The following is a 24,283-nucleotide window of genomic DNA, read 5'->3' as shown; positions in this document are numbered from 1 at the left end:
CCCAACTATATATCCCATTCCCCCTCTCTCTCTCTGTCTCTGTCTTTCTCTCTCTCTCTCTCTCTCTCTCTCTCTCTCTCTCTCTCTCTCTCTCTCTCTCTCTCTCTCTCTCTCTCTCTCTCTCTCTCTCTTCCCCCCCCCCCCTGTCACTCTATTTTTCCATGGGGTAGAGAAGAAGTGGAAAGAGAGACCATTAGGATTTGTACGAGGGTGGATGCCAACACAAATTGGGAAGTCCGTCCATTTCCCCTCATTTGAATGGACCGCGGCCTAAAGGAAGGCGTTATACATACCGGCTACATCAAAAGACAATTTCAATGCATTCTAAAAACATCTCAGAGTGAGACAGACATCATTAGGGAGGAGAGAAAACAGTATACTGTTTAAAACAATGAAAGGGGTTTGCGTTTTCAGGACTCAAAGCAAAGGGGTCTAGTTTCACGCCGCTCTTGTGTGGTCTCTCCCTCTCTCCCCCCCTCTCTCTCCCCTCTCTCTCTCTCTCCCTCTCCCTCCCTCTCACTCTCCCTCGCTCTCTCTCCCATTCCCTCTTCTCTCTCCCTCACTCTCTCTTTCTCTCTTACTCACTGACTCTCTCTCTCACTCCCCTATTTCCCTTCTCTCGTCTCTGTCTCTTGTTTTTCATTTCTATCACTCTCCCTCCTCCTCCCCCTCCTCCTCCTCCTCCTCCTCCTCCCTCTCCACCACCCTCTCTCCCTACTCTTTCACTCTCTCTCTCTCCCTCCTCTCCCTCCTCACTACCGTGCGGTTCCTAGCCTATGAGCTGGCGTGGGCCCTTCCTTCCAACACCACCCCGGCAGACCTGTTAAAAAGCTGGGCTGGAGGTCTTTGCAGTGCACTCGCTCCCTCTCCTTCTCCCTCTCTCTCTCTCTCTCTCTCTCTCTCCCCCTCGGTGTCTCTCGCCCTGCCGCTGGCCCCCGGTCATCCCAGGTGCCGGCCAGGTGAGACCTGTACAGCGCGCACCTCCAGGGGCTCCTCAGGTTCGGGATGCGGACGCAACACGCTCTGGGCCCCCCCGGGCTCCAGCTCTTACTACTGGGGCCCTCACTGCTGCTGCTGCTGGACACGGCCCTGGGGGACAACCAAGGTGAGCGCAAGGAATGCCACGCTATTGTTGGTATTATGAGCTGAAGTATTAATATCGTTGTGGAGGAATTTGCTGTAGAGGTTATTTTTACGTTGGACTCAATAGGAAACTCATCATCGGATCGATAGGATACTCAATAATACAGTGGATGGATATTTGATGGATATATACAGTATGCGGGGAGTGAGGTATCTTCTTCTGTGTGTGTTTGTGTGTGTGTTGTTGTGTGTGTGTGTTTGTATTTGTTTGTATTTGTACGTGTGTTTGCCTTGACGTTTTCTTCTGCCTTGCTGCAAGCTAAAAGCTATCGTCCTGTGGTTGGAGGAAGATGTGTCTATATATACCCACACATGGTCAATATTGGTTCACTATGTGTGTCCACTTTGTGTCCTTGTGTACTCCCCCCTTGAGCTCAACCTGTGTACCGAGTGTGACTTGGAGCGTTCTTTTTACGTTGTGCGACGGACGGAACGTTGTTCCTTGACCTTCGCTGGGCTGGCTGTCCCTCGGCCCCGTGGTGTCTGTGAGGTTAGAGTCCTCGAAGGATGCTCTGGGCATGGGGACCGCTGTGGGGAAACCACACAGTCACATCTCATTCTCCCCTGAGGCTCTGTGTGTGTGGTTGAGAGAGAGAGAGAGAGAGAGAGAGAGAGAGAGAGAGAGAGAGAGAGAGAGAGAGAGAGAGAGAGAGAGAGAGAGAGAGAGAGAGAGAGAGAGAGAGAGAGGGAGAGAGGGAGAGAGGGAGAGAGAGAGAGAGAGAGGGAGAGGGAGAGGGAGAGAGGGGGGGGAGAGAGGGGGAGAGGGGGTAGAAGAGAGAGAGGGGGAGAGGGGTGGAGAGAGAGAGAGAGAGAGAGAGAGAGGGGGGGAGAGAGAGGGGGAGAGGGGGGGAGAGAGAGAGAGAGAGAGAGAGAATTGACACACGCACACGCGCGTTGGTGTTCACCACTGGTATGTGTGCACTCGCGCTTACATGATCTTGCGGCGTGAGAAGTGTGTGTTAGAAGAAACACAGACACACATAGATACACACACGAGAACAAAGCACTACGCCAATGCCTTTGGAAGGTTCTAGATGTACTGCTTGGTTGCTTTGATTTGTTTTGTGTGTGTGCCGATGTATGTACAGTACGTGTTGTGTTCTTGTGATTGTGTGCGTGTGTTTCGTTGTCTGTGTTTCATTAAGTGCAGGTTTTGTGGTCATGTAGTTTCAATCTATGGAAAGCTCAAGACAGGCTGTCGTATTTAAAAAAATGTAGATCTTCTGTATGTGCATGCTACATGTATCCACCGACGTGTGCTCTGAAACACGTGTGTGTGTGTGTGTGTGTGTGTGTGTGTGTGTGTGTGTGTGTGTGTGTGTGTGGGTGCCTGTGTTTGTGTGTTGGGCTGGATGTGTTTGTTTTAGAGTACACCCTCGTCTCGTGTGCGTACGGTTGATGCGGTGTGCGTCGTGTTTATTTACGTGTGTGTTTGCTGCTGTCCACGGCCCAGCGCTCTATGAGCGGGAGAAGGAGCCAGCCTATTGGGACGCTCAGGCACGTGACACGCTGGTCGCTGCCCTGAAGCTCCGCCCCCGCGAACACCGGGCCAAGAACCTCATCCTCTTCCTGGGAGACGGTAGGTCGTCATGGCAGCACGCTTGGTGTTTTTTCTTAACCTGTATTACGTGTTCAACTTGTGGTACGTAAGTTTAATGGTTCTCTTGTAATAGACATCTTTACAATTTAAAAATATATATATAGATAAATATTGTTCAGTAAAAACTGGAGATGTATTTGAGTCCAGTTACTATATTAATAGTAAGAGTGTGTCATTGGAATTAATGAGTAGAAATTAGGGAGTCTTTATCAGATAGCCTACATGTAGACTGAGGACACATTGGGATGGGAATGCACAACCTTTAGGTTTGGACTCAAAGATGTGTTGCAGATGTCATCTAGCCTCGCCGGCTACCTGTGAAAACATTTAAAGAAATGTTTTGAATGTGTTCTGTCCCTGTCAAGTAAACCAATGAAACAAAAAACACATCTAAACCTTTCCCTAAATGGTTGCCACTTATCCAAACAAACAGCCAGCACCTCCTAGAACATAATAATGACCTTAAAGCTAAAAGCACAATAACAGAATCATCTCAGCAGGAGAAGCATGCTATAGTAGTTTTCCTATCGTTTCATTAACTGGGGAGGATGTAAAACCCACAGTGGTAACATTTCCAGGATCCTACCTCAATGTTAGTACTTCTGTGGCAATTAGCAGGAGTTTCCATCTGAGTCAGAATTGATCTAGAATATACGGTTGGCAAGTAGTTGTGGCTGGGGGCTCGTAACTCTACGGGTATGTTTAGAGGGTCATATTGGATCTGGGGGGGTTTGCTTGGTAACACAGAAGAGCTTTAAGAGATTCTCTTGGTGCCAGAATCTCTGCTCCTAATCAGATGCACTCAGATGCATATGTGTGGGTGGTCCGTGCTTTCCATGCTCCCAACAAAGACGTCTCTCTGAGTGTTTTTTTTAACAAGAATATTTAAGAGAATATAAAACGTCTTTAAAGCGAGAAAAGGTTTTTATTAAGCAAACTGTTTTTTACTTGCGTCTAGTAAGGCGAACTGGTGAGGATATATAGTGGGGTGAGATTAATTAAACTAATATATATACATATAAAATGAATACGCTTGAGGGACAGTAATGTTAAAGCTAATTCACAGCATGTGTGTCCATCTGTCTGTTCGCACACCATATTGGCCGTATTAGAATTTCTCTGTTTATAATTTTGTGTACATAAATATTTTTTTTTTCGTATCATATAAAATATATTAAAGAAAGTTTTCCCAAACAATAATTATAGTGTGCAACTCAAAATAAGCAGAAGACTCGATTCTGGAAGAAGCAGCAGGACTTTGTATAAGAAGAAACCGAGCATCAAACCACAGAATGGTGTTGGGTTTTACATGAGTCACATTCTCGCTTGCCTCTCATTGGTCCACTGGCAGGTATGGGCGTGTCCACAGTGACTGCAGCGCGTATCCTGAAGGGTCAGATGGAGGGGAAGTCAGGGGAGGAGACAGTGCTGGCCATGGACAGCTTCCCCTACCTGGCTCTTTCTAAGGTACAGTACCAAGTGATTCGTACCACATCACTAGTCCAGACATTAATTTCATGTTTGGATTCACTATACTTCGGGCGATCAATAATATATCAAAGCAAAGACAAAATAAGGAAAAAAGAATTGTACAATGTTTGCTCAATTCAGGTATGAACATTAACAGGCACACGAGAACACACATGCACACACACACACACACACATGCAAACACTCTTGCATGCACACACATGAACTAACACATTCTTGCATTGTCAAACATTCACACACCCTAAAAAACTTGGTGTTAATAATTTATGCTGGTGGGGCTGTCTGGTGTTAATTATAAGAAAAAGTGTGACATTCGGTCGTCATGTGATTGTGTGTGTGTGTGTGTGTGTGTGTGTGTGTGTGTGTGTGTGTGTGTGTGTGTGTGTGTGTGTGTGTGTGTGTGTGTGTGTGTGTGTGTCTTTGTGGGTGAAGTGAGTGATGCGTTTGAAAGAGAATCAATCACAGCATTGACTGCTTGTGTGAACTAGCAGGGATCCACATCTGTCTCTGTCACATGTGTGGCGTGCAAAAGTGTGCAGAGGAACACTGAGAAGCAGAACAATGTCAGACTCCATGCCGTTTTAAAGTGCACAGCCGGGCCAGCCAACTTATGTGTCTTTGTATTGCCAACATCCTCTGTGTAATGACCCATAACCGCTCGCAAGTTCTGTCGTTTGTGGTAGTCGACAAAAAGTAGTTTGAGTTTAGTTCTGTGGAATTCTTCTGTCTTCCAAAAACGCACATTAAGAGTCACAGAGTCACGGAGGCCTCCTGTTTCTGCACTGAGCAAAATGCATCCGGAGAGTTGATATGGCCGTCATATCTACTATCAATCTGTGGCAGGCGACAGTTAGACAACACAAGTAAACAAAGACAGACTGTACTTTTGAGGCTGAAAAAGCATTCCTACTTATTGAAAAGCCTCCCTACGTTTCATTCGGAAGGCCGACATGAAAATAACCCACAGATTTATTTTGAAGAAAAAAGTGCATGCTTTTATTTGAAAAGCCTCCCTACGTTTCATTCGGAAGGCCCGATGGAAAAATAACCCACAGATTTGGTTTGAAGGAAAAAGTGCATGCTTTTATTTTGAAAAAGAAACAACACAGAAGTCAACTGTTGGTTTGCATGCTTTGTTCTGCTGACGAGTTTCATCTTGTCTCATTCCAGCCCAGTGGAGCTTGAGTGTACCCTTGCTTAATGTGGGACCAGACACATTGGTATTTAAAAAGGTTTAGCATAAGTCCACATCTCCAATGAAAACCTTGACAGGCAGGAAACCCCTGAAATTACACACATGCAAAGCTGTGCTAACCCCATCCGATTCTGTATATTCAGCTGAGTGCTGGGTGGTTTGGAAGGCATTTAAAATATTCAACCATGACCCATTGTTCAACCAGCGAAGCACAACTGAATAGCAACTAAAGGGCTGAATCGGATTGACCCCTCCGGCTTTGGTCCCAGGGCACAGATCGTTAGAATCGGAAGTGCAAGAAAAAATGTTTAAGGCGCAGATGAGCATGTCGATGGCGCAGAGCGGGGTGTTGAGTGGCCAGCCATATATTGAGGATATATATTTTTTAATATAATTCCAGAATCAAGCATTGTTCTCGCCCAAACTAACAGTAGTAGCTAACGTTACATCAAGTTGGAATTATCAAAAACATGTAGCCACCATTAAAAAAGAAAAAAACACCATACAATGAGTGAAATCAACAGCATTAATATCAAAAGGTACTACTTCACCTACCGGAGGGGTAGCGTTTGTTTTCTGGTCTGCTGCCAATGACTGGAGCTATAAAAGAAACGCATTGTCAACGAAGCAGGCAATGCTACAGCTGGCCCATGACACAGAGGTCAATCGCTCTGAACACTGTCGTTTTGAGAGCACCCAGAGAGCGAGACGAGTGAGCGCATGTAGGCTTTGAGAGAGCACTGTGGGCAGGAAAGTGTAAATTATTGTTCGAGGAAAATAACCATTCTCTCTGACCTCTCAACGCTCTCCCTGTGTGCTGGATGTGCTCATCTGCGCCTTTGACAATTTCAGCCCGCTCTCGAGTATTTCAACCTGTGCTCTTCTACGTCCCCCATTTGTGTGTGATTTTCCCAACACTCGACTCTAAAACAGCGCCATAGGAAACACATTTATTTAGGCGGTTGTTGGTCCCTGTCTTAAAACCTCTTCACGCTTTCATTTACAACGTCGTTTCTGTGATGTTCTCGCCAACACTGTAATGCCGCTTTTCCACTGCATGGTACCAGCTCGACACGACTCGACTCAGCTCGCATTTTTTGCGTTTCCACCGCAAAAACATGGTATCTGGTACCTGAAGTGGCTGCTTTTTCTAGTACCGCCTCGCTCTAGGTTCCAAGCGGCTGAGCCGATGCTAAAAGGTGACGTCGGCAGACGGCCGGCCACTGATTGGCCAGAGAGTGTGACGAAGTCACGAGAGCGACATGGCAACCATGCTGGTAACAGCCATAACAGCGCCGCAGCCAACATATTCCACTTCTTCAACATGCCAGCTAATAATATGAACACGAATACCATCGCATCGATGTTCTCCATTGTTGTTATGTGTGTTCTGTCCATGTGTGGGTTACGTAGGTGTTGTTTGCGTCGCGTACAAAAATACGTCACGGCCCTTTCACGCAGCCGACCCCGCCCACGTCCCGGAGGTACTATTTGCGGTGGAAAAGGACCCGCGCTGCTACCGTGTCGAGTCGTGTCGAGTCGTGTCGTGTCGAGTCGAGCTACATGTGCGGTGGAAAAGCGGCATATCCCTCCATTGCTCTGCTGGGCTTTAAAGGTCCCATATTAAAACCACCAGGTGTACCTAGATCTGCCACCTAGATGTGTCACGGATAGATGAGCAAACGTTTGCTATAGTCCACTGGGGAGGCTGGTAGACTGATCTATCCAGCACACATCTATGTGGACAAGCCCACTTGTGATGTCACTAAAACACAGGAAGAGGCGGATTTTCCACACGGCTTTTAACGGCTAATCACACTCTCACCTTGTGGCATGATATGGGACCTTTCGTTATTAGTTATTACCTTTCAACCATACCTCTGCTCGTCTTGTGATGCTATCTCCCGCCGTCTCCCTTTACAACAGACCTACAGTGTGGACAGACAGGTGGCCGACAGCGCTAGCACGGCCACGGCCTACCACTGCGGGGTGAAGGCCAACGCCAAGACGGTAGGCCTTAGCGCCCGAGCGGTGGCCTACGAGTGCAACACCACCTTCGGGAACGAGGTGTACTCTGTGTTGCGGCGCGCTAAAGCACAAGGTAAGAGCGCTCGGGTTACGTTATAGCTAACCTCGATTTTCACTCCCTCTTGTTATACTTTCGTTTAAATGTTTTTAATTTTAGACACTTTTATCCAAAGCAAACCGCAACCATTCATACACACATTCACCAACCGACGCCGGAGTCGACCATGCACCATGCAGCAACCGACAGCGAGCTTGTCGGTAGCAGTTAGGGTTAGCGTGTTTAGGAACACCTAAACACGCTAACCCTACATTTGGGAGCTGGGAGTCGCCGGGGAACCTTCCGGCTACAAGTCAACCCTCTAGTCTCTACCCCCTGAGCTCAGCCCACCACAGCCTTCGTTGCAGGTTATACGAAAGCCTGGAGGAAGACCCTAACCATTTGGGCGGGCCAATCGGCTGGTGCTTGAGCTGTGATTGGCTGGATTGGTTTTAACATGCGTGGGTGTTACTAAAACTAATTTGGTCAGATTTGTGTTCCAACTGCAAAGAGGCTTCCTATTTAGGAACTTGCCTTCTTCTGGGTCTATCCCCCACATCTCTCTATGATTTGATATAGAATGCTCCATGCCCACATTTCCAAAAAAAAAACTTTGAAGTCTGACCAAGTAAGTCCTGGCGGGATATCACATGGTTTCCGAGTTTGGGCAACTAAAGGGCTTTCTTATCTGTATGATTTATTTGAACGAGAAACTTTAGTTGCTCAGCTCAACTATATTAGTTTATTATATTTGAGTGGCACAACACGTCAAACATCAAACATCAAAGTTGATCAAACATTATTACAATAGTGCGATAGACGAGTATGGTAGTACAGCAATGCTGACACGGGAACGGGAACTCAACACAGAGATTAAGATGCCTGGGGGAGTGCGAGATCCTTCAGTATCTTATATATATATTTACATATATTATAGGGTAAAGTCATTAAAACCCAAGGGTCTACACAGAGCTCCTATATCCCATTCCCAACACCATATGTTTAACACCATTTGTCCCCTTTGTGTTATGTTACATACATAACATGTTGAGTTGTTCATGTTAATGTCGCCGTTGTTGTCCTATGTTTCCTGTGGGCAGTTTCATGAGACAGAGTAGAGTCGTGATGGGTCACCATGCGGTGCACAAGAGCCATCCGATGCATCCTACTGGGAAGATCCTAGTGATTGAAATGGAGCAATGATCCAAAGGGCAAACACTGAGTCATACATTGTTGAGAAAAAATAGCGTTATTCAATTCAGTTAATGATCTACCATGGCCATTAAAACTCCCTACTGTCGCTATTAATCTTTAAGAGGACAAAACTGCTTTTTGAAATAGTGAGATTTATTAGTGAGATTAGAGACTTTATATTGTAGCCTAGCAGTATACTTGTGTGTGGGCCTGGTAGTAGGTGATTGTGTGCACGTGTGCATTACATTTACGGCATTGGCTGTTATCCAAAGCGACTAGCAGTCGTTCATACACACACCCGTGGAAGCTGACCGCCGGTCATGGTTAGGCGTCTCGCTCAGGGAATCCTTATCTTAGTTTGCTCAAACTAGCAACCTAATGGTCACAAGTCAACCACTCTATTTCCTGAGCTTAGCCGACCCCGTCACCTGCACCTAATGTCTACCGATACGACGTTATCAAATGTAAATGAAGCCAACATGTCTGTGCTTCTGTACAGCGGAACAATTGATGACAATATATGCAGTTTGTACAGTACACAGTTTGTACAGTACACATTCTGTTGTCTCCTGAAGCTGTGCTGTATCTTTGCATTAATGCACCTCGTAACCAAACGCGGAACCTGTTCTGAATCTACCCAGTGCTACTATGCATGTGTGGGAAGAAAAATAAGGAAAATGGCCACCATTTTCCTTATTTGTGTGTGTGTGTGTGTGTGTGTGCGTGTGTGTGTGTGTGTGTGTGTGTTAACTTCACCTCTGTGTGTGCGTGCGTGTTTGTGTGTGTGCGCGTGTGTGTGTGTGTGTGTGTGTTAACTTCACCTCTGTGTGTGCGTGCGTGTGTGTGTGTGTGTGTGTGCCGTGTGCCGTGTGTGTGTGCGTGTGTGTGTGTTAACTTCACCTCTCTGTGTGCGTGCGTGTGTGTGTGTGTGTGTGTGCCGTGTGTGTGTGTGTGTGTGTGTTAACTTCACCTCTGTGTGTGCCTGCGTGTGTGTGTGTGTGTGCCGTGTGTGTGTGTGTGTGTATGCGTGTGCGTGTATGCGTGTGCGTGCGTGAGTGTGTGTGTGTGCGTGCGTGTGTGTGCTTCTGCGTGTGTGTATGTACGCGTGTGCGCTCGCGCGCTCGCGTGTGTGTGTGCGTGCGTGTGTACACGTGTGCGTGTTTACATGTGTTGCGTGTGCGTGTGTGCGCGTGCGTGTTCCTCAGGTAAGGCGGTGGGCATCGTGACCACCACGAGGGTGCAGCACGCCTCCCCGGCCGCCGCGTACGCCCACTCCGTCAGCCGCAGCTGGTACAGCGACGCCGACCTGCCCGCCAGCGCGCGCCGCCACGGCTGCGTGGACATCGCCACGCAGCTGGTCACCAACGTCGACATCGACGTACGCACGCGGGAAAAGTTTCCGCAATCATTCCCGATTTATTCCGATCTTCATTAGTTGAGATTCAGGCGTGGATTCAGACGCCATTCCTAGAAACAGAGTTCTTATTTTCACCTGAACTAGTCGTACTCTCATTGAACTATTTCACTTTTGTTTTAGCCTTCTTCGAAATCTTAAATACATTGCACTTTCATTATTTTTTTACTTTGCCTTTATTTTCTTTTAAACTTCATTTTATTGTATGACAATGTTCCTGCGTGAAGCACTTTGAGTCTGCCTCGTGTCTAAAAAGCGCAAAACATAAATCGAGTGGCCTCGCCTTGCCTATCGACCGGGCTATCCCGTCTCCGCAATAGGTGATTCTCGGGGGAGGACGGATGTACATGACCCCCAAGGGAACCCCGGATCCTGAGTACCCCACCTCCAACTCCCGGAAGGGGGACCGCAAGGACAGGAAGAACCTCATCGAGCAGTGGCTGAAGGCCAAGCCGGTACGACTCACTTTTCTCCTCGGGTTTCAATGAGCTCATAGAATCGGTACAGCTCCTTCTGTGGTCATAAACTAGTGGATATGACTTTCTTGTGTTTCCTATCCTTTCATTTACATGTTTTAGTTAGGTATATTTTTGTAAAAGTACAGCACTGAACAGTACAATTCACTATGATAGTAATGCTGACTTTAGCTCCGTAATGTCATAATGACTATAATGACTATAATGATCCGTAAATAGACCGTGGGCGGTGACTGATTGGGAGAAGAGACACACCTGGGACTGCTGTGCTGCTTCGAACGAGGCCAGGCAAAAAACATAAATACTCATTATGACACACTTCATCCTGTGTGTTTGTTTACTTTGCAGAAGAAGAAGTCCCACTATGTTTGGCACAAGGAGCAGTTTGACGAGATCAACCCCAAGACCACCGACCGTCTCATGGGTTGGTGTTCCACAGCTATGGCCTCGGCGTATACTTTGTATCATAGTACAAAGGTAGACTCAAAAAATGGAGTCGGATCACGCAGAGTTCAAAGTCATGTCTGAAACACCGTTTGAATACTAAATCTGAGGGTCAATCATTTGCAAGCGAACAATTATCCTTCATTGTAATAAAACATAGAAGGTCTAAAGCATTGACAGTATATCAACAATTTTCGAAGATCAATTGTTAGAAACAAGAACAAATACAAACACACTGACACACACACACACACTGGCACTTCCATATCAGGCCAGCTCTTGATGGATATCTCGTATTTCCTTGGTGATGATAACTTATCTATGAATTGAGAAAATGGGTCAACTTTGAACTTGACGATCTGCCCCACAGTATCAATGCCAGATAGCTGTCCCTCACAGGATTGGGTAACGAAAGCAGACTCAATAGCAATACATAAGGACAGGTCTAAATAGATTGAATCATTGTGTGTAGATTATAATAAAAAAGTATTTTAGAGAAGGATGTGTTTGATTTGACCATTGTAGCCACTGTCTAATTGGATCTCATCCCATACGGGACTACAGCTTTGGCGATTTACCTGGCCATACATTTGTCCTGTATAGCGTTTACATTAACATTTAGCAGTCGCTTTTATCCAAAGCGACTTACAACCATTCAGTCACTCATGCAGGGCAACATCCATCTTGTCGGCGCAATTAGAGTTAGGTGTCTTGCTCAGGGAGACCTCAACACTCAGCTAGGAGGAGCCGGGGATCTAACTAGCAACCTTCTGGATTGAAGTCAAGCCCCTACTATTTGTATTTCATTTGTTTGTATGACCTCCCTCCCTCCCTCCCTCTCCTCCCTTCCTCCTCCCCCTTCCCGGTGACTCCAGGTCTGTTCGAGCCAAAGGACATGCGGTTCGAGGTGTTCCGGAACAACACGCGGGACCCCTCCATCGTGGAGATGACCGAGAAGGCCATCCAGATCCTCAGCAAGAACCCCCGAGGCTACTTCCTGTTTGTGGAAGATGAGTTTCAAAATGGCCGCGTTCAAACTGTTAAAAACGATGGGCTCGTTCCGTTCAGTTCTGATTGTTGTGGTGGGGAGAGCGCTGGGGGAAAACAACAACAGAACCGTTCCCTTTGTGTTTTGTTTTGTTCTTTGTTTGTTTCGAAACATCAAAATGTGACGGTAATGTGTGCCAAATGGGCACTTGGATTCAAAGCGTTTTGGGAAATTGAACAGAAAACACATGGAGTCGGTCACTTATAATTAATGCAATCAATGCTGTCTTCTTGTTAATTTACTTTACATCTGTTAAAAGAATCCCTGCTCCAGTATTTTTCCGTAAAATGGCGTTTTTGAAAGATACTGTGGTGAGGTTTGGGACCAGATGAATCGTATGTACTTATTAATATATATATATATATATATATATATATATATATATATATATATATATATATACACACATAGGAGCAGGCATGGGTAGCAGGCTAGACATCTCACTCAGGGAACCTCCAGTGCCTCTTCCTGAAAGTGGAGCAACCCCAGCCACTACACCGCTTCCCCTGCCTTTTGTCTCTGGGTCTGACGGCTGTCCTGTGGTCTTGTTCCATTACGAGGGAGAATCGACCACGGTCACCACGACGGGGTCGCCAAACTGGCGCTGACGGAGGCTGTGATGTTCGACCGCGCCATCCACCGCGCCTCGCGGCTCACCAGGGAGTCGGACACGCTCACCGTGGTGACCGCGGACCACTCCCACGTCTTCACGTTAGGCGGGAACACCCCCAGAGGGAACTCCATCTTTGGTACGATCCGTGGTGCTTTGAAGAGTATGGTGAACTGTATGTCTGTAGGGATGGATGTACATACATTTATTATTCATACATATATATAATCAGAATTGAACCAATTTAAATAATATGAGCGAGTTAAATACTGTTCTACTGACAAACACAAGAGAATATCTTGTCCCATCTGTCATTATATTCTAAAACAATAATTCTAGGGAACAACAATAACAATGCCAGCCATGACACATTTAGTAAATCTAAACTCCAATGCAATTATTCAATAACAATTTCCATTAATAATCAGCAAATAATATGAAAAGTAACATGGAAGTCGCCTAACAATTCGACTTGATTAATATTGCAAGGAATTCTACTGATGTTGAAAATGAATGGATTCATTCGCAGTGTAGATGGATGCCATTGAACGATCTGGGTGAATATCTTGCCCACTTACTCACTGATCCTTCATCGTTCCATTTCATCGTTTGGTCAGGTCTGGCTGCGAAGAAGGCCGATGACAGCATGCCGTTCACCAGCATCCTGTATGCCAACGGGCCGGGTTATGTGCATGTGAACGGAACCAGGGCCAACATCACGTTGGTGGATTACTGTAAGCAAACCAAACCTAATGTCTTTCAGATGTGACTCTTCCCTGCCTGCCTGTCTGGGGTGTGTATAAAAATGTGTATGGATCATTTCAACTCGTTGCGGTTCAAGAATGACCCTGCAGAATGTTTGTTTTTGCTGTTCAAAGCAGGAGTGAAATATGACAATTGTGGCTATCTAATAGTTTTGGTGAGCCTGTGGAAAGATTTGCTTCTACCGTTGGTCGGGGGTTGTTTTCTAAGGATAGACTTTCATTCATTCTCTTGGCTTTGGCATTTGCACCATTTCCTTGGCTGGTTGGATATGTGGGCACATTTGCTGAAGGTGAATGTAGTTAGAATTCCGACCTGGGATTCAGTAAGGCTCGGTTATTCTTGTTTATCTGAAGGCTACCTTGACCCTATCAGATCCTTTCTAGAAACTACAACTTTTACTTATCCAACTATTTCACAAAATACAACACCCTGTTCGTAATATGCGGCGTTATAGACCAAAATGAAGATGTAACGCTATTTCACTTGGCTCTGAAACAATTAAAACAAATTAGTTAAAATATGTTAAGGCAGAAATACGATAGAACCCACACACAGACATTTACCAAACTGGGGACGGTCTCATCACCTCAGTCTACCGTAAGACCCATACCCCCCCCACCTCCGCCCCCTCCCCCAGACGACCAGGAGTACATGCAGCAGGCGGCCGTGCCCCTGGACTCGGAGACCCACGGTGGGGAGGACGTGGCCATCTACGCCCGCGGCCCCATGGCCCACCTCTTCCACGGGGTGAAGGAGCAGAACTACGTGGCCCACGTCATGGCCTACGCCGCCTGCCTGCCGCCCTACAAGGACTGCCCCCCCAAGGAGTGCTCCTACGGGGAGTGCCCCCACACACAGGCCGCCAGCTCGGGGGGCCGCCGGACCCCCGCGTCGGGCTTGTGCCCCCCGCTGGTGGGACTGGTCCTATGGCTGCTGTTGAAATGACGAGGGGAACGAAATGATGAGACGTTTACAGGATATACTGTGCACAATACAACACACACACACACACAAATACACACACACACACACACACACACACACACACACACACACACACACACACACACACACACACACACACACACACGTGAGGACCCCACTATGGACTAAGTGGAAGCAGTTCTATGCACTAGAGTGAAGATAATCATATAGACAATGTATGTCTGGGCTCCTTCTTCCTCACACACACACATTCACACACACGCACACATACACGCATGTGCAAGACCCAACAACAAAGGCCTATGTACACAGCCTCCAGGGGTTGATTTTAATTGTTGTTATGGAAACACACACGCACACACACACACACACACACACTGCGTTTGTGGCATCACCAATTTAATTGGCGTAATTTCCAACTGCCGTTTTTATCACATGATAAGTAGGGGCCAGTAGGATAAGCCTCAAAGAATCCTCTCATCTTTGGTCTTTTGGATCACTGTGTGTATGTGAGTGTGTGTGTGAGTGTGTGCGTGTGTGGGTGTGTGTGTGTGTGTGTGTGTGTGTGTGTCTGTATTTTACCAAAGAACTGATGACTCGTTGTTTTTCTGATGACTCAGAGGCCTTAGACAGTGGCTACAATAGCCATCATTTACGATTTAACTCAGAAGTGTTTATTATAATAATGGGCAGAGAGGCAAAGCTATAACTAGTATAACTCCACTGCCTGTTGGGAAGAGCTGACCTTTGACCTGCGCCTGCGACATACCAAAACGATTTCTGATGCTGTACCTCTTGACTGACCGGAAATTTAAGTGTAGTTTTGAGTTCTTATTTTAACCTCATAGGTTCCAAACTGTGTTCCCCGTAGCTGGTATGTTCATCTGAAATCTACTCGGACGGGGATACATGAATTTATTTTCTATGCAGATATTGTTATTGTATTTTTGTACTGCGTTTTTACCAAATGTTAGTTAAGTATGAAATAATAAAAACACAAAAAGGACCTACATATTTGTGGCTGAATTAAATGAATGGCTTCTTCCTACTCTGTGGTGGAGCCACACATTGGATACCTGCCCAAACAGTTTGAGAATATCAGGTTTAGAGAGGCAGCAATTCATCATAGCCACTATTTTGCTGAATGATAATTCTGTTCTTTTCTTATATTACAGAATATGGATACTCCAGACCAACCTAACAACCACACACACACATACACACACACACACAAACACACACACACACACACACAGACAGACAAGCGCACACACAGACAAACACAGACAGCTAGACACATATGCACACACACAAACACACAAATACAGACAGACAAACACGCGCACACACACACTTACCTGTGTGCCTCTAGCAGACATGATAATTGATTATTAATCGACTGCTGTATAAAATCAGACTTCGGACTAGGTACCAGCTTTACAGCAACCCCAAAAAACCAATTATATTGTTAAAGGGCAAGGATGAGTCTGATACAGTAGGCAAAGTCTAGTTCTAGGCCTCTCACAATAACGTCTCTGCCTGTTGATGTTACTCTTTGGCTCTACAAGACATTTGTATATTATTCGTTCAATGTAATGGAACACCAGTCCCAATAATGTAAAGATATCATTGGTTTTATTGAATAACCCTATGATACATTATGCCTCATATAACAGTTTGTATCCATGGTGGATGCATTGGTATGTCAATTTTGATGCACACACACGCACGCGCACGCACGCACGCACGCACACACGCACACACACACACACACACAAAAGCAATTATGTGGCCATAAATCATTACGATTATCATAATTAAAAGATCGTCAGTGCGTATTTTATAAGGCCAAGATACCTCAGAAGCCCTAAGTAGCACTTAGAAGTTGCAAGGAAAACAGGCTCCAATGATAATGATCAATAATAACAATATATCGATTGAAATAGATAACTGTGGGAGTGTGTGTGGATGATGGCTGGTTGAGGCAGCCTCCCCTGGCGCCGTCGGATTGGACTCTGGTGCTGGGTCTGAGGACTCAATGTGCACACCTGTTATACATTGAGTAACCAGCTTGCACATGTCAAACCAGCCATCTCCACACACAATCAGGGAGAGATCTACAAACTTGAACCTACAAACTTCACAATAAACCGGATTCAACATAACTATCCTGAGTCCTTGTCTGGAAGAGCCCAATAAAAGTCACCTAGTTTGAGTGTAAAATGGACCTTGTAACAATATTATTTTGTTTTCCTTGATAATGACAAATGGTCTGACAAACTGCATGTAAATGTAGATCTCACAAGCTAATAGCAAAGTTATTACAAAGTTTATCGTTTCTTTAATGTGTTGCTCTTTGAAAAATATATTAAAAGAGTATGAAGCACATCAACAGGTTTTGTGGTTAGTTCCTCTTCAAGGTTAGTTAAGGTTATACAACTAGATAGTTAACTGCTTCCTTACTTACTTAGCATCTCTTTTAAGCACAAAGCCCTTTTAAATGTAGGACAGGATGAAAATAATGAAAGTATTTGTTATTTCGGTCCAAGTGGTCGGACCAATGCATGGCCATGATAAACCATAAGTCTCGGCCAAACGAGAATCGAAGCCCCTACGAAAGCATATCTAGTCTTCAGCCTCTTTGCACACTAATATTGAATCAGGCAGCCTTTTCTTTTTGAATAAGAAAGTTGTCAAAATTGCTCAACCACATCTCTCCATCTATACCGTATTGACCCCTCAATGCAGAATGTAAACATTGATACATATATAGAATAAAACGATGTATGTATTGGTATACATAGCGAATATTTTTCTATGATTCTCTAGTACAACATTTGACAATGAATCTCGGCCCGGATTTATCTAAGGATGAGGGAGGAAGCCTTCCAATTTGAACTTCGAACCCAGGCTGTGGTTATAAAGTGGCCACAAGCATTGCTCCTGCATCATTATGTTAGGCACGCTTTTATTATAACGTATAGACAGCACAATGGCAGGCCTACACAACTTTGTTCAGTTTGGATTACTTTTGTTTCTGTCTGTGCAATGGACTTGGGCCATTATTCCAGGTAAGGTTGACTAGCCCAAAATCAAGAAGCCCATTAATGTGTGTCTTATTGACAGGTATGTTTTTTTTAAATGTTATTTAAAAATGTAAGGCCATTTAAAATATTCACATACTTAGGTTCAATAGTATGATTAAAAATAGTTTGATTAATGGAATACAAATTGTACATTATGATGACTTGTTGGTTGCTACGGTAAACATTTGTTTAGTTATGTTCATTATGATCACAGAAGCACTCCACTAACTACATACATAAAACTTAATTACAAAAAAATAACACAAATAGGAAAGGTTACATTGAACAATGAATGCTAAAGATTTGCTTGAATTCTTGGTTAGCATCGCTATCAGACTGACCCATACGCAAAATATTCAATTTGCTTCAAATACAAACTGAGCAAAATGTAGGAGAAACTAAACAACAGAGCCCACTGATACAGTCTGCGTATCTGTCGTCCATCCACTATCCGGTGGATCAGAAAAAAGGTGATAAACTGTTAACCACACACTGTTCCCAGAGCAAGAGCTTCACCCGTGGTACTGGAACACGATGGGCCGGGATGCTATAGACGTGTCCCTCAGAATGACCCCCATCGTGGGCAAGGCCAAGAACCTCGTCCTCTTCCTGGGAGACGGTGAGTCGCGGGCACAGGGACGAGAGACATAGACGGATGGTGATACGGGAGATGAAAAAGCGATAGCATTTTTAAGGAGAACATGCTGCACTGCTGTAGCTATTGTGGATAAATAGCAGCACTGTGAACTGCTTTACGTGTATGTGTGTGTGTATGTGTGTCTGTCTGTCCCTGTGTGTGTGTGTGGCGTGCACATGTGTATGTGTTTGTTTTTTTGTTTTGGCAAATGAATGATGAAGTATGTTGATTGACCCTGTTTTGTGACGCCAATAGCACTTTAGTATATTACTACTATATAAGATGTCAGGGTGAGAGTCATTGGGGATTCCTTTATTTGGGTTATGTCCTCCCATTATATATTTGATATCCTGTTACCGGAAACACATTTATTATTTACAAGATGTATTGAAACTTTTTCCCCACTGAGTTATCGCGTTTTTTTACTTAAATGGAAGGCCATTTCTCTCTCTCTCACACACACACACACACATACACGCACACCTATACCTATGCACTCTCCTCAGCCGTGCACGTCAGGTCACAGCCAGAGCAGTGATCACGTGCACTCTCACAAGACACAAGCCAAACAGCGTTGCACCTTACACTCTCTCTGTGACGTTGACAGTGAGAATTAACTGTTCTCCCATGAAGACTCATTCACCAATAAACGCGAATAAAGATTTGTTTTGAATGATAACATAAGAGAGAATATGATGCATGATAAGGATTTGGCGTGAGCCCCGTCACGGATCCAGGACGACGTGTGGACTCGGCATATCCTTCCAGGACTAGCAGGGGCGGAGCCTTCCACTGGGCCGGTAGACTGGGGCACACCTGGTGGTGGTGGAATGGAAGGGGGAGCAATCGAACAAAATATCTATGCAGCAAAGAACGTGTGTTACTACTAGACTACACTTTATAAAGCAGGTGCAGGCAGGTGATTGGTGATTTCTGATTGGCAAACTGGCGCGTGTGAGTCGAGTCCTCCTGGTAGAACCTGCGCTAAGGCTTGCATCTCCTCTTCGCAGGAATGGGCGTAACCACGGTGACCGCTACCAGGATACTCAAAGGCCAGTTGGCGGGGTTCAACGGGGAGGAGACCAGCCTGGCCATGGATACTTTCCCGTACCTGGCCTTGTCCAAGGTACGGTGTTGTCCAACAGCCGTGCTCGACGTACCGACTGTGCAGTGTGTAACACGTGGTCATCCTGTACAATGAAGAACGTTCAAAGTAAAGTCAAAGCTATATATACTTCAAATACAACAACTTATAGTCACCACCGAAATGGGAAATCACTTTTTCACCTAACCAATTCCTATGGAGTGGAATCTAATATTTACTTTAACATTTAGTAGACGCTTTTATCCAAAGCAACCTATGAGGTTCACACACATTCACACACAGACGGAGGAGTCAACCATGCAAGGCGACAGCCAGCTCGTCGGGAGGAGTTAGGTCGACGTGTCTCGCTCAGGGACACCTCAACACTCCAGCTAGGCTAGCAGAAGCCGGGGATCGAACTAGCAACCTTCCGGTTACCAGTCGACCCGCTCTACCTTCTTAGCTGAGCTGACCCAAATGCTTCAATGGAGTCCAAACGTTAAATCTGGTATCGTCAAAAGGCAGATATAGCCTATATTTGAAACTGCTTCCAAACAATCCGATGACTCCGAATGATGTCTCTGTGCAGACGTACAACGTGAACCAGCAGATGCCGGACAGCGCGGGCACGGCCACGGCGTACCTGTGCGGTGTGAAGGCCAACTACGGCACGCTGGGCGTCTCCGCTATGATCGAGCGAGGGAAGTGCAGCGGCAACGCTGACAACGACGTGGTGTCCGTGCTCCACAGAGCCAAGATGGCAGGTACCGGACTCGGGGGGGGGGGGGGGGGGGGGGGGGTTAGGGTTAGGGTCAGTAGCTAGACTGTTGGGCAGAAGGTCCAAACATCCTGAAAAACGATCTGTCTGTCCAACTGTCTATCTATCTATGTGTTTGTTTGGTTATCAATCCATCATTTATCGATCCATCTATCCACCAATTCATCCATCATTCAATGTAATGGATCGAGCCAATCGTTCCGTCTGTCTGTCTAATCTGTCCATCTCTTTGTGTATCTATGTGTATCTCTGTCTATCAGTTATTTAGAACCACAACAACAACGTCAGCTTGTCCGGTATTAATGTTTATCCTGAGTGGACGCGTCTGCCGTGTGTTCGCAGGGAAGTCCGTGGGCATCGTCACCACCACCCGCGTGCAGCACGCGTCCCCCGGGGCGAACTACGCCCACACACCCGACCGTGGCTGGTACAGCGACATCGAGCTCCCCCCCGACGCCGTTAGAAACGGCTGCCGCGACATCGCCTGGCAACTGATCAAGAACACAGAAATAAATGTAAGAGGAGGACTAAAGTAAAAGGCGATTGTCAGAACTGACACATGATATTACAAAGTGATTTGTAAGCAGGTGCACACTTTGAGGCACAAAAATAGTTGGAAGTAGGCCTATATATATCTACGTATTTGTGTACTATTTGCCATCTGGGGTTCCATTACCAAGGTCATTCTCGGAGGAGGGCGTCAGTACATGTTCAGCAACATCACAGCCGATCCAGAGTATCCAACATACTTTGGAGAACGTAGTGATGGAAAGGATCTCGTCAAGGAGTGGCTTCAAGGAAAGAAGGTAACTCCTCTTTTGCTCAATGATTAGGCTCTAAACTGACTGATTTTTATGAAGTGCTGTGTTTGATCGATTAAATTATAATAATAACAATACTAAGCCTAATAATAACAGTTATTGACTATTAGCAAAAATAAAGTACACAATAAGGTCCAATATTTGGTTTGCTTTAAAGTTATAAACGTATCTACAGCCAGTCAAAGTCTCTTTTTGAATCCTAATCTCATGGTTTTTGTGCAGAATGCCAAATATGTGGTGAACAAGGAGGGATTGGATGCAGTCGATGCTTCAAAAACAGACTTTCTAATGGGTGGGAGAATTTTTCCTCATCGAATCGCAATTAATTAAAAAAGATTGCTGAGACATAAAATAATAGAATGTTGTATTCCCGTTGCGATAATTACATTGTACCATCTTGTCATTGTTCGGATTGTATGGCTGTACAGATAATGTCACAGATTTGATACGGATTCACATGCTTTACTGTTCTAATAGACATCTAATCAATATCATGTTCTGGTTAAAGGTCTGTTTGAGCCCAAAGACTGCCAGTATGAGAATAAACGTGACACGACCACTGACCCCTCGCTCACGCAAATGATGGAGAAAGCCATCAAGATCCTCAAGAGGAACCCAAAAGGTTTCTACCTGTTTGTGGAAGATAAGTACTAAAAGAGTCTTGCAACATTTAAAATAGCAGTAAAGATCTAATCGAATGTTTAACAATCCCAAACTCCTCTTGGGGAAATACAGGCTGAGTATATTGAGTAAAAAGTATAAGTGGCCTATTGTAGTGAGTGTAACATAATTCCACACTATTTTGATATTTTCATTCTCAGAATTGTGGGTCTTGATCTTTCCACTCTTAGATGAAATATATATTAGGCGTACGGTACCTGTGCTAACTTGCTTATGGAAAAAGTACTCGGATATAGGTTGTAAGCTTTGATTGTTCTCTGCCTCGCTTCATGCAAGTCGCCTCGGATACAAGCTTCTGCTAAATCCTCCAGAACCCTTAGCGCTCACGGTATTTCATAAAGTAGTTTTCTCTCCTCTGTGTTTCCAAGGGGGAGAATCGACCACGGTCACCATGACGGTAATGCCCAGCGAGCCCTCACCGAGGCGGTGGAGTTTGACCGGGCCATCGAAAGGGCTGCCCAGTTGACCAGCGAGAAGGACACCCTCACCGTGGTCACGGCCGATCACTCCCATGTCTTCGCATTCGGGGGACATTCTCAGCGGGGGAACTCTGTTTTCGGTAGGATGATCGATACGAATCGAATCATTTTGTGTCCAAAATGTTGAGTGAATGATTGGAGTATCGTTTGAGTGAAAGCTGCACTACTCTAAATGATTGAAGGTGTGTCCCGAGAGTTGGCTACCGACAAGAAGCACTTCACCACCGCTGTCTATGGGAACGGACCGGGCTACCAGATTAAGAACGGCATCCGGCCAGATGTCAACGCGACCGTTGCAGGTAAGTGTTTCGTTTCAGAAACGCTACGATGTGCAGCAGTGGCACCATCTTGTGGTTCAACAGACATGTCGTTCCGTTTGCCATTCATGCCTCATCAACTTTATATCGATAGTAGGCCTAGTACTATTGTAATGTATCATTATTCAGTCTTTTATATTATTATTATTATTATTATTATTATTATTATCATCAATAAACAACGCTTTTGGACACTTGTACTGGCTTTTGGATACACATAATTTAAGTTTGACCTTAGTTTAGCATCTATTGTAGTTTTCCTCAGCATTAGGCCTACTTTAGCACTACTTTTTCTTTTTCTTATCTTGTATCTCTTCTTTAACTGCTGCTGTGCGGCTACACAAGATGCTCCCCTCATGGCAATTAATAAAGCTTCATCTTATTTTACCTTATATACGTAAAAGAGAAATCCCACCCATTTGTGCAATTTAGTTTTTTGCCCAGTTTATAAAATGAACCCTTGCCTTCCCCCTCCCTAGCTGAACCAGAGTACCACCAGCAGGCCCCCGTCCCGAAGAACTCAGAGACGCACGGCATCGAGGACGTGCCCATCTTCGCCAAGGGCCCCATGGCGCACCTGTTCCACGGGGTGCAGGAGCAGAGTTACATAGCCCACGTCCTGGCCTACGCCGCCTGCCTGCCGCCCTACGAGAAGTGTGACCTGGAGGACAACCACTCTGTGTGCCTCCACCCCAGCTCCGTGCTGGTCCTCATGAGCCTCCTTCTAGCCCTCGTCTCCTGCCGCTCGGGCTAGCTAGACGCGCGCATGCGCGGTCTGTAGTTGGTCCGTTTTGTGAATAAATTATTTTTTAAATTCTGTAATTATCCAGCGCTATGTTGAACACTGTGGATCTGCGCACCGTCTTGGTTCGATGAGTCGGGGGTTATTCACAGTTATGTTGTTCTTTGTTTTATATTTTTGCTTTAAACTTCGTCGTAACATAGTGACGTGGTTACTAGATTTCTAGAATAAAATTGTGACGAGAGAGAGAGAGAGAGAGAGAGAGAGAGAGAGAGAGAGAGAGAGAGAGAGAGAGAGAGAGAGAGAGGACCCATCCTAAGGAGATTAGCTTCAATAATATCTGCACATCAACCATATTGAGCATCAATATATGAACTCTTAAATGTGTTGAATAAAGGAGATGCAATGATCGTGCTATTTTATTTAACTGCAAGCATGCTTGTACCTAGGCTACATGACGATGCGACTCCTCCAATAAAACACAGATTTGACCGACAGAAAGCATCTAACTTTTTAAAATGTGTTGCAACCCATGTGTCAGTTTGGTCTGAATTGTCTCAAGCAGTTGACGCGACCCGTAAAGCTCGTAAGTCCGCCCCTTCCGGGAGACCCCCATGGGACCTTTGGGCTAGGAAAATTAGAATGGGTATCAATGGAGAGAAAGTAATTATTTTCTGGTCCTAGTCTTTATATGCCCTGGATTACACATATGTGGTCTGTGGATTAAAATTATAATTTTTCATGCAAAGAAAACAAAATAATTTTGCGAAGTTTGATAATGTTATGTTTGGTGTGAGGCCGCTTTGTGGACTACAGCCCTTTATCCTTTATTATGTCCATGCTACAGCCCCTCGGGGCTCTCGACGCGAATGAAATACGTCACCACCACTTTATACAGACATGGCGATCTCTCTGCTCCACTTCACCACTTTTTTCCAAGGGGAGGATAACAGCATAGAAAGAGGTGAAAACCATTATATGTCGGGGCATGTGTATATTTTCAGTTATACCGATGGGGAGATTGTCGGTCTTGTCCACGCCAGTCTCAGGGAGGGTTACGTCACATACGAGACGCGTAGTCATTCTCATTGTGTTTTCTCTAAAGCGTTTAACCGAACAATTGCCCAATAAATGGTCAAACTCCTGACATGGAAAATTATCATTTAAATCCGCAAACAACATATGTGTAATCCGGGGCACAAAAAGACTGGGACCAGAAGATAATTACTTTCTCTCATTTGAAATCCATTCATATTCATACATTCATC

At 45.3% G+C, this 24,283-nt stretch overlaps 2 protein-coding genes across 2 annotated transcripts; both read left to right on the top strand.

Moving 5' to 3' along the window:
- Positions 1 to 689: 689 nt before the first annotated feature.
- Positions 690 to 15,402, top strand: alpi.1 (alkaline phosphatase, intestinal, tandem duplicate 1). The gene is made up of 11 exons (XM_030373407.1): positions 690 to 1,105; positions 2,597 to 2,722; positions 4,095 to 4,210; positions 7,356 to 7,530; positions 9,894 to 10,066; positions 10,423 to 10,557; positions 10,927 to 11,002; positions 11,898 to 12,032; positions 12,628 to 12,819; positions 13,298 to 13,414; positions 14,083 to 15,402. The coding sequence occupies exons 1-11, from the start codon at positions 1,006 to 1,008 to the stop codon at positions 14,388 to 14,390; spliced, it is 1,653 nt and encodes a 550-aa protein (XP_030229267.1). The 5' UTR covers positions 690 to 1,005; the 3' UTR covers positions 14,391 to 15,402.
- Positions 15,403 to 17,308: 1,906 nt separating this feature from the next.
- On the top strand, positions 17,309 to 23,512 carry LOC115556347 (intestinal-type alkaline phosphatase). The gene is made up of 11 exons (XM_030373550.1): positions 17,309 to 17,461; positions 17,979 to 18,095; positions 19,124 to 19,239; positions 19,787 to 19,961; positions 20,318 to 20,490; positions 20,656 to 20,781; positions 21,019 to 21,088; positions 21,305 to 21,439; positions 21,845 to 22,036; positions 22,139 to 22,255; positions 22,753 to 23,512. The coding sequence occupies exons 1-11, from the start codon at positions 17,383 to 17,385 to the stop codon at positions 23,025 to 23,027; spliced, it is 1,575 nt and encodes a 524-aa protein (XP_030229410.1). The 5' UTR covers positions 17,309 to 17,382; the 3' UTR covers positions 23,028 to 23,512.
- Positions 23,513 to 24,283: the final 771 nt, after the last annotated feature.

Source organism: Gadus morhua, chromosome 12 (genome assembly GCF_902167405.1).
Source record: "Gadus morhua chromosome 12, gadMor3.0, whole genome shotgun sequence".
Taxonomy (NCBI): Eukaryota; Metazoa; Chordata; class Actinopteri; order Gadiformes; family Gadidae; genus Gadus; species Gadus morhua.
Note: the sequence above shows the minus strand (reverse complement) of the source record. Positions and strands in the feature narration are given on the sequence as shown.